This window comes from Hoplias malabaricus, chromosome 3 (genome assembly GCF_029633855.1).
Source record: "Hoplias malabaricus isolate fHopMal1 chromosome 3, fHopMal1.hap1, whole genome shotgun sequence".
NCBI classification, from domain to species: domain Eukaryota; kingdom Metazoa; phylum Chordata; class Actinopteri; order Characiformes; family Erythrinidae; genus Hoplias; species Hoplias malabaricus.
In genome coordinates this window covers 13,814,387-13,825,663 of record NC_089802.1, presented here as the reverse complement: position 1 = coordinate 13,825,663, position 11,277 = coordinate 13,814,387, and the positions used below count along the sequence as shown (strand labels likewise).

At 40.3% G+C, this 11,277-nt stretch overlaps 1 protein-coding gene across 1 annotated transcript; it reads left to right on the top strand.

Moving 5' to 3' along the window:
• Nucleotides 1-416: 416 nt before the first annotated feature.
• Nucleotides 417-3,880, top strand: socs3b (suppressor of cytokine signaling 3b). Its single transcript, XM_066664614.1, has 2 exons — nucleotides 417-644; nucleotides 1,596-3,880. Exon 2 carries the CDS (start codon nucleotides 1,770-1,772, stop codon nucleotides 2,442-2,444), a length of 675 nt encoding a protein of 224 aa, XP_066520711.1. The 5' UTR covers nucleotides 417-644; nucleotides 1,596-1,769; the 3' UTR covers nucleotides 2,445-3,880.
• The last annotated feature ends 7,397 nt before the right edge of the window (nucleotides 3,881-11,277 follow it).

The following is an 11,277-nucleotide window of genomic DNA, read 5'->3' as shown; positions in this document are numbered from 1 at the left end:
TGACAACCTTCTTCCGCAGGATGAAGTGTGTGTGTTTAAAATGAAGCTGAGACTGCAGTGAATTCTGCAAGGGCGCTTTAACTTTTTCACCTTGTATCAGTAGATGAGAAGGAGGAGGAACGGGGAAAGAGGGAGGACGAGCGGGAGGGGGAAGGGGAGGGCGGACTGCTGCCAATACCAGGAATCGTCCCGTAGAAAAAGGTCACGCTGATTATTTATTGGCAGTCCGCCAAGAGAGCGAGAGAAAGTGTGTGTGTGTGTATGTGTGTGTGTGTGTGTGTGTGTGTGTGTGTGTGTGTATGTGTGTGTGTGTGTGCGTGCGCGCGCGAGCTTGCTTACTGGAAAGCAAGCACCCCGAAGGGGTGGAGCCTTATATCAGTCTGCTCTGACTCGATGAACAGAGACCAGCACTTCACTAACCCCTCAACTGAGGGAGATGGGTAGAGGTCTTTACCAAACTAACATTACCGAGTTAAAACTGACAGGCATTATACAGTGTTCTCAGCTTTTAAAAGTCATTTACAGAGGAGACTGGTTAAAAAGGTCCCACACGGAACGCTACATCCCTCAGGTAAAAAAAACAAAAACAAAAACAAAACAACCAAGCGACAACTTCGAGACCGGGCTCGGATAAGACTTCCAAGGTAACTCGAACCGTTTGCTCTTATACAGTTTTGGGTCTCTGAAGGCGACTGAAAGCACTACACGGCGCTGTACAAATGTCGTTACTCTCTCTAATTGACTAGAGATAAACATTTCTTGTGACTCTTATGTAAGGTTTAACGTTACTCTATAATCTACGAGGTGTAGAATGTGTTTAAAAATAAACAGGTCTGTAACCGTCTTGTTAAACTCGGTCGCCATGGCTGGACCACTGCACCTTGTCGCCTTCCCTCGGTTTTTTTTTTTTTTTTTGTATTTATTAGAGAGAGAGAGAGAGAGAGACAGAGAGGGACAGAGGAGACTCAGTAGCCCAGATTTGTGTGAAGTCTTTAGAGAGTGTATTTACAATGCTTAACAAGAAGGAGCCCGTTTGGCATGAATGAGGAATTGGGTCATTCACAATGAACAGGAGGACCTCATTCACATTATCTGGCTCTCCAAAAGCCAGAGCGATCGAAGTGTTGCCTGTATCAGGTGAACACACTCGGTACTGCCGCAGTTAACTAAAGATAACGTTTCGATTGAACACCAGTTAATCTGTCTGCATATATAATACCGTGCAGCGGATATGCAGCAGGAGACTCACTTCATGAATGAGCTTCTGTTTAATCCCTAGAAATGAGGATATTACTCAACTATTTATCTTCTTTATTTAGTATTTTCTGTAAATGCACGGTCCCTCATTAATTACTCTTATTTGATTAACATTGCTGGAAGTGGACGTTTTGCAGAAACAACAATGCTCTGTTATAATGAATACCACTTGATTAGAGGCGTAGGGTGATCTCCATATCTCAGTTGATATTGTTTTCAAAAAGCTGTTCCATCCCAAATCATTAATGTTGAATGTACAGGTTTAGGAAACTCAGAGCATCTGAGGTGCCTTGTAAACACTGGCATATTTACCCTTCTGTTCCTTTGTTTTCTTTCAGCTGCATTCCTTACCCTTTGAGACATCCTTGCTTCTTGATGTTGAGGAGGCAGTGGAGATCTGGGCTTTGTGTTGCTGCTTGCCAGTGCCCGTGCGCCCTGGCTGGGAAGGCCCCTTGGCCCTGGACCCCGAGCCCAAGTGGCAGCGGGGCAGGACAGGGCACGGGCAGAGCGCCATGGTAACACACAGCAGATGTGACGCCGCCATGAGCAGCAGCCCATTCCAAGGCAGAGTGAGCGTGTCCCCGCACCGCTACAAAACTTTCAGCTCCAGGACACAGTATCAGATGGTGCTGGCAGCTGTGCGTAAGCTGCAGGAGAGCGGCTTCTACTGGAGCACTGTGAGCGGCAAGGAAGCTAGTGCCCTGCTGAGTGCCGAGGATCCTGGTACCTTCCTGGTGCGGGACAGTTCGGACCACCACCATTTCTTCACCCTGAGCGTGAAAACGGCCACCGGCACTAAGAATTTGCGCATCCAGTGCGATGCCTCCTCCTTTTTCTTGCAGACAGACCCCCGCAGCTCTCAGGCTGTGCCTCGTTTCGATTGCGTTCTCAAACTCATTCATCATTACATGCCCTCAGCAAGAGGAGCAGAAGCCTCCACATCAGTGGTGCAGGCAGGAGTGGACAGTGAGGATGGCAGCAGTGGTGTGGATGGGAGCACGTATTTCATTTTTTCTGGAGGAGAGAAAATTCCGCTGGTGCTACTCCGACCCCTGGCATCTAGCATGTCCAGCCTGCAGCACCTCTGCCGCAAGACGCTTAACGGCCATATAGACGTGTCTGCTAAGCGGGACCAGCTGCCTCAGACACTTCAAGAGTTCCTCCAGGAATATGATGCACCCATTTAAATAACCACCATGATATGGTTCTTGAGCACAGATGCTTGAACTTGGTGTGTCTTATAGATGTGCAGGACAGTATGGGCAACAATGGAAATGACCAGCAAGATGCCCATGAGAAAAGATGATGGAGCAGTCCTACATGCACTGGGGTTTATTAGGGTGTTCTGACTAGCTCTTGCTATCTATCAGTATTGCAGGCCAGCCATGGCCTACTGTGCCTTTGACCTCTGAAGTGTAAACCTTGTGCAGTGGGTTGCTGTGTGTGTGAGACGGACAGCACAAAGTATGTATGAACTGTTGAACTGACAGCAGAGCAGTCGTGGACACTAGTGAATGCAGATGGAGCGGTTGTCTTTTTTTTACCCCCTCACCATTTCGTTCTCAGGTCTGTTCTGAAAACACAGACCTCACTGAAGATGAGAGCAGGTGACACATGGTTAGTACAATGGTTAAGTGTGCTGCTATGGATGAGTTCCAGCCTTTTTTTTCACCATGGTGAAGCTCTCTTATACCTTTTCATCCCCCATTGACGTTTTGCTAAAAATTGAGGGTGCCCACAACTCAGTGTTTGCAATTACACATGCATTTCCACTGGGGCTTGCCAACTTATTTTCCTCATGTGTAGGCACAGGGAAGCGAACGGTGCGGCTACTCACTACTGGCACTGCTGTGTCAACACTGGCCACTACGCGGGGTCACAACACAAGACTGATGTTTTAAAATGTGTTGATATGTTAGGATCAAATCAGACATAAGAGGCAGTTAAAGCCTCTGACCCTACACTTTTTTTCCGAAGAAAAACTCAGTGGACTCTTGTGTTGTTGGACTATTCTTGACAGGAACCAAGGTAAACTGCTTCAGTTTTGCTGGGAAATGGCAGACCATACTAGAAAAACATGCTTGTTATAAAATTACAATACAACACAAATGTCGAAGAGCCGACAGTTACATGAACTGTGAAGCAAAGCCAAGCACAGAATGCCAGACCCTTATTTACTGGTCCTGGAGTTTGACATGGAGGATTTTATTCCTCTAAAAGCAGGGGCGTTCATCCTATACTGTATGTGCTAAGGAGCAATCAGTCAAGCCTCTTAACCCTCATTCAGTAACAATGACGTAGTGTTTCTTTCAGCAGAACGTGCTCTCTAAACTTATATGAATGTATTGTGAGTCAATGGAAGGGCTTATGGTTCCACTTGTAGTTTATTTTTTTTGTATTTTGTGCAAGAGACAAATTTTACATGTGTCACCACAAGAGGACAACATGTTTTGTACTCTGTCTTTTATAAAGATGTGGCATCTTAAGGTCTAGTCTAATGACCCACAGTGCAAGCTTGAAAATCGGATAAACAAAGGCATTACAATAAAAAATGCAGCAAGGAACTTTGCACATATTTATATTTATAAAATATTTCAATAATTTATATTAAAGAGTACTATTTTTACAAAACAGATCTTGCCGTGTGCTTTAACTTCTTGAGAAAATACATTCATGCATTTTGTTTTTCTCCCTCTCACTCACACACACACAAAGAACTGAGGCTTACTTTTTTTTTTTTACACCTTTATGTTTTGTGTGTGTGCTCACACAGGATGTCACCTTGTGCATTCTCTTCAGCCAAACTCCACACCTTTTCTCACATCTGAGCTGTAATAACATCCTTTATAACTGTATCCTACAACATCATACCAGTCTCGTTTAAAGACATCCATGGAGCTGTGTAATATCCAAGCAGAATCCAGCTGTTCACATTATTTATGTGCAATAATTATACACCTTAGTGCATTTTTACCATTTGTGACATTACATGAGCTGCTATATTTCCACTACACACTTTTTTCTTTTGCTCGAAGAACCATACACTGAGCTCTTAATGATGCCTCATTGATTGCAGACTCCCTGATTGATTATTTTGCACTGTAAGTAAAAGCTGTTATCAGATCTCTTTCTCCTTATTATTGTAATTAACACACTGTAAGGGTAGTAGCCAGTGAAGCGAGTGAAGAACCACTTAATGGCAAAGTGAAAATGAAATAAATTGTCTTGGATGGATTCCATGTCAAGCTGAATGCGTGAAGGCCTCGGTCACAGCATATATAAGCACTTATAGCAGAGCAATGTAGCTAAAGCTCTTCACTTGGCTATGGGAAGATCAATTCCTATCATAAAACAGCACTTATTTTTAGGGTACTAACAAAGAGCATTGCTTTTCAGAGAATTCCATCAGAGGTAATTAATTGTTTGTTTGAGAATCTCAGCTTACGTAGTCGATCTCAAAGGCATTGCTCACAGTATGAGACCAAATGTGAAATTGCACAGATTTGATTAGAAATTGATGAAAATCTGCTTGATGTATCAGCACTAATCCACATAACCTAAGATTTTCAGAAATGTACTTTGAACTCTCCATTCTCTTCACATCATTGTACAGCATACAAATAAACTGTTCCTCTGCTTTGAATACATCTGTGGGAGAGAATATACACTAGTACACTAGGAGAAGTCAATACCCAGAGCACAGGTAGCCATTCTCAGCCCGCAGGGAGCAGTTGGACACCTACCCCCAGTCAGGGACATTGAAGGAGGAGACATTGCTGTTAATTCACTACTCCCACTCCCAATTTCCTGTAGATCATGCATATCAAACCAGCGACCTTCTGGCACCTAGGTCACCTCTCTAACCATTGGATCCGTATTATTTAAGGAAGCAGATATTTCTATTTACATATTACACCTTCCTAAAAATGCTTTTTCAAAACAAGCCAAATTTATTTGTATAGTGTTTTTTACAACTGATGTTGTTACAAAGCAGCTTTTTTTTTATTTTTGTTTGTTTTTAATTAAAGTATTTTGTGGTTTATGTAAACATTGCTGAATTTTCTAAATATTCCAGTCTCTCCCCATTTCTCATAATAAACATCAAAATAGGTCATTTTGATTTTCATGGCCTATTCAGTAAAGTGCATCAGCCCAGGCTGCGCTGTTTGAATGACACACAATACAAATGAAGTGTTTTCTGGGATGATGGAATATTGATGAATTTCTTCATCAATGAATGAGGCTTTCAATTTCTAGTTGTTTTTTTTTTCTTTATTGGTATTAATTAAAGTCTCCATGTAACAATGTATGACAGTTATTTTTAGAACATAAAACCAAAGACTGATATTCCATCACTCCAGAAAACACAATTCTTTAGCTTCACAGAGTGTGGGAGACTTTATACTCCCTCTACCTTGCGCTTGGCACTGGGCATGGTGACATAAGGCTCATTTGTGGCTACTGCAGAGTATTGTTCAAATTAACAATGCCTTCCTATGAATATTATATAAAGTGTGTGTGTGTGCTCTCCTCAACCTCTGAATGGGGTCTCTGGGCATAACTATTATGAAATTCTACTGTGATAGCCTTGTTTGTATATATACCTTAACATCTATAATAGGTCACACAACCTATTATATATTTAAAACAGCTCTCGAGCTGTAATTAAACAAGCTGTCATATCTAATATTTACACACACCAGTAAATGACATTTTAATATTGAATCTACAGTATGTCAGTATACACTGTGCAGTCAAAAGTACACATCCATTATTACCTGTTTAAGATCTTATTCTACAGTTCTTATCAGTTGGTTGCTATAACTGACTTTCCACTAGACAGCCCCAGAAGCTTTACTGAGGCTTTGCTGTTCTATCTGATGACATTGCTTTGTTCTTGGTTGATGTTTCAGTTTTTCCCAAAGGGCTTGATTGGCTTGAGGTGAGGGCTCTGTTCTGGCCAGTCAAGTTCTGTTGGATTTTGGACTTGGCTTTGTGCACAGATGCATTGTTTTGCTGAAACAGGAAATATTTTCCCCTAAACTTTCTTAAAGTTCTTTATAATATCACTCCATGCACTCAGCCCAAACCATGAAAAACGGTCACAGATCATTATTCCTTCTCCACTTTATACATCCGAGAAGGTAACTTTTGCGAGTGTGTGTGGGTTGAGTGTTACATGGAATGGCGTCTGAGCAGTGTTGATTGTAAAAAATATTCTTGGATATCTGGAAAGGCGCTGTATAAGTGTAACAATAAATTTAAAAAAAATAAATAAACTTTATATTGCACCCACCAAACCTATTTTCATTCATGCTACTTCCAGATTGTGAAGTGATTGTGAAGATCACTCCAGAGAAGGTGTATCATGAGGATTTTGGGCTTATACAAAGCAGTACACACATCACAGACCATCAGGACTTGCAAATTATAGGTCAAGTGGGAAGAAAAAAAAGGCAGAAGAAGAAAGCAAAGGGGAAACAACATCCAAGAGTGGAATGATCTGATCGCCATAGAAACCTAGAGATTGATAGAGCACAGACAGAAATGGAACAACCAAATGGCATCCCAATGACCACTACAAGACACGATGATCACTTTCCATATTAATGTTTTTCAATATTTTATATATAATTATAACTTTTTGTCACTTTCAGAAAAGTCACATCTTTAAAAAAATAACTTTACAGGAGGTAGAAAAATCGTAACTTTAATTAACCCATATACTTTTAATTTTATATTGACTGTATAGATTGTCGTTTTGATCTCTTCACTTGTTTGAAATATTAAAATCGAATTTGACAGAGTGTAATGGTAAAATATTCAATGTGAGTAATATGGAGCAAGGGTTTGTTCAAACAGTGAAGTTTTAATATATGGATTTAAAGATTTCAAATTTTTCACCAAAATACATACATTCTTCATTTTTTTAAAAATAGTAATAATAATGGGGCGGCACTGTGGTGGTTGGGTTTCCTCTGGGTGCTCAGATTTCCTCCTACAGTCCAAAAACACACAATGGTAGGTGGATTGGTGACTCAAAAGTGTCCATGGGTGTGAATGTGTGAGTGTGTGTCGCCCTGTGAAGTACTGGCGCCCAGTCCAGGGTGTGTTCCTGCCTTGCGACCAGTGATTCCGGGTAGACCCACAGTGACCCTGAACTGGATTAATGGTTATTGACAATGAAGGAATGAAAATGTTCACCAAAGGTTTTTAGAATACATTGGTCGAGTCTGTTGCCATTATAAAATTAAAGAAATATGTGATATATATATATATTTGTTGTTAAATTATTTTTATCTCTTTTTTAATTAAATTTTATTTTATTTTATTTTATTTATTCTGTCAGTTATGTCACTTTGATTATCTCATTATTGTGAGGTATTTTTTTAATGGATGACAACTGCCCATCCAAGAAAGCATTCTAATGGGGTAGTCCTGGTGGCTGACATGGCAGAGGCCTACAAAGACTGGTGTTTTGTGCTGCTGGACCTTCATCTGTGGCTTGAAAATTCTCAACATCTCTTAGGGCAAACCTGAAGCCCTTGCTCCTGACTGTGCATGATTTTCATTGCTCAATATGCAACCTATGTGTAGGTGGAATACTGAAGGGGTAGCTTTATAGCTCTGTCAGTTATATTAATTCTATATTTCTTGTGTTCCAACTAATTATACAGGATATACATAAGTCTGTAAACAAATTACATTCCTCAACAGGTTTCTGCCAAACTTTTCTTCAGGGATTCCCGACTTTAAAACAGAGGTATATATAAAATATATGTGTGTGTTTAAGACATACAAATAAAGAAGATCTATGTCTAATCTGAAAATTACAGCCTGCAGTAAATACAGTTGCAAATTGGCTATTATTTTCAGGGACTGATTCTTAATCAAGAAGAATTAAGAAGGCCCTTGATCAGAGTAAATATGAGACATGGCGGGATTCTTCTACTGTTATTTGAATTTTACTCATGCCTCAGCATTATGGGTAAATTCCATGCTCATTAGAACCAAACATCCAAAAAGAAGCTGTGGTGTGTTTTTGTGTGAGAGAGTGGGCCCTGGCCAGGCAGAACTGCACAAGGAAGAGAAGTAGGCTCTTTGGCTGGTTTCTATTACAGGAAATATTTAGCAAAACACACAAACACACACGCACAACAACAAATATATATATACACACACACACGCACACAACCACACACACATATTCATATGATGACTGTTTTTTACAACTCCACTATCTCCTTGAATTTTCCTTTCATGCCATTTGGGAAATCTCCACCTTTTTTGAACTCGTTCAGTCCCCTCCTCCCCCCCATCTCTCTCCTACAAGGTCCAGAAACAAAAGCTGCTGTCAGAGAGCCCATGGCTTAACCAGTCAGAGCCAACGCCCGCCAAACACAAAGCCCCAGGGCCATGGAGTTCCCGACACCACCAACACCCCCCTCCCCTCCACTGCCGCTGCCTCACAAATACAGTATTGCTTTTGTGTACATAAAATATCTCTCTCACACACACACACACACACACACACACTCATACCATGCACACTTAACCCACAGAAGATGATTTCCTCCACATATGACACGAAACACTCGCCACAGCGAGAGAGAGAAAAAAGATAGCAGGATTGCCACACAGGAAGTTTACATTTCCCAGCTATCACCAGTTATCAAGGTGCAATCATGGCTTTCCTGTAAATCAGCTCTCAATCTTTTTTTGCTCCCCACCATTTTGATGAGCTTACTCTTATTGTAAGGGTTTGGTTTTTGGTTTTACAGTCATTCTTGGAACAAAACATTGCATCTACATTTCAGCCATTTTGATTTATGACGCACTTTTAAATATTGTGCATGAATTTAAAATAAAATTATATTAACATAGGTTGTAAATTAAGAATGTGTCTTAATCTTCCAGTAAAGTAACATATATGAACATTCTGTTTTTCTGAAATAAAACATTGTTTTGCAGAAATGCAGCCAAAATCAGACTATCAATCCTTTATTATTTTATATGCTCCTCTATGGACATGTAAACTGGAATTTTTTCCATTCTTACATTTCCAACATAACTTCATAACTGGAGTTTTTTTTATTAAACTGAGGCGGACATTCTAAGCTCAGGATTCTAATGGATGAACGGAAAGTAACCTGAAAAGACATATTTTAGAGCCCTCCTTCCTGTGTTTATACTAGCATTGCTTGTAAAATCCTCTTGTAATTGGCACAGCGCTCATTTATTGGCCAAAGAGTTTACATTGAGCACTCAAGGAATTTTCAATAACAAATGTTTCAATACAGCAAAGCTTGTGTAAACAAAAGCCTGCATAATTCCCAGCATGGTGCAGAGAGGCATATATTTATTTAATGAAAACGTATACTTGATATCAGTGCAGAGCTAACAATACACAGCAGGTCTGAGAACAGTTTATATTGCCACTGTTTGCACAAGTTAGGCCCTATAAGTTTGCTGTATGTTTGTATGAATGTTTGTGAATGTATGTATGTGTAGAAGCATAAGTCGGTGACTAGGAGTAACAGGACTCCAGAGGGTTTGTGTGTGCTGGGAATGAGTCCAGTCCTCTCGTGTGTCAGTCCCATATTGTGGTTGACCTAACAGGAAAGGAATGTGAGGCTGTTTTTTATACATCCTGTAAGAGTGCAGAGGCCCAGGAAAGACTGTGTTTTGAGTGTGAGCGGTTGTATATGTGTGCGTAAGAGGGAGGGTGAGAGCATGTGCATGGAAATTGGAATGTGTATGTAAGTGAATGCTTGTGTTGCATATCTTGTGCATTGTACTGTAAACAGAGTCAGCAAAAAAGGAGGAATCCTCTGAGCACATAAAATATTCCATCTCCCTCTGTCTCCACCACTCCAGTGAATAATCCTGGCCATATCTGATGTGACATTTCTGAAAAGCATTTATGCTTTACCATCATTTCCAGAAGCTCACTGACATCCTCATCAGGAAACTGCTATCAAAACATCACTGAACCCAATGGCAGAGACTGGACAGGGTGTATGCATTGAAGCACACATGTTTTCCCTATTTTCTCTAGAGTCACAGAGAGGTTGTCCTAGTGAGATAAGGGCTGGTTGGACTTATATTCACTAGAGAAGAGGTTCCCAACCACCAAGCTGCATACCAATACCAGGGCAAGGTTTGTTTGGTACCAGAGTGCAACTATGGCCAACTAACATATTGGGATGTAGAAGAATAAGCACAGAACTTCATTGCACATATGCATAAGAATTAATATTATATTGAATTATTTCACAGTGTTATTTTAATTACATGGTGAGAGCAATATTTATGAAGCACTCATTTGTCACTTGCGCAAAATAAATATGTGCTTGCTCATATTCAACTCATATTAACATTCGTAACACTCACTGCCAGTGTTCGTGGCCAGAGACCACTGAATCTATCAATGTTGAAACAGGCTGGAGATGTGCAGTAAAGTAGCAGTATATGTTTCACTGGTCAAAATCCATAAAATCTTCTGACTTGCAGAGGACATATTAGCACAATACACAATGATTTGCAAGCACTTAGGATAAAACTGAGCACCATCACTGAAAACCTGAGTGAAAGCAGTGCAGATCTGAGGGGGAACATTTATTTCACATGACAGCAAAGAAACTGAGTGCTCCAGGTTTAAAAATATAATCTCAATTTTTTGGCTTTAATAATAAACATGCTGCTCCGGTTTTGAAAAAAATGCCAGGAGGTGTTCTCCAGCCTATTCCACTGAGAGAGATGTTATACTCATCAAAATCTGCTTACCAAATACACAAAACTAGGTCAAAATCTAATCTAAAACTAAAATAATGCCTTAATTTTTACAGTGAAAACAGTAAAACCTTGAAAACTGCTCATTAAGGATGAACGGACTGAACTTCCGAGATGTTTGTTCATGGTAAGAACTTGGTCTCAGCAAATTTGAGCTAAGTGGCTCTTATAGATTGTTGTGTTTTTCATATTGGATGCAGCAGAACTTGTGAATAGAGATCTGGTTCA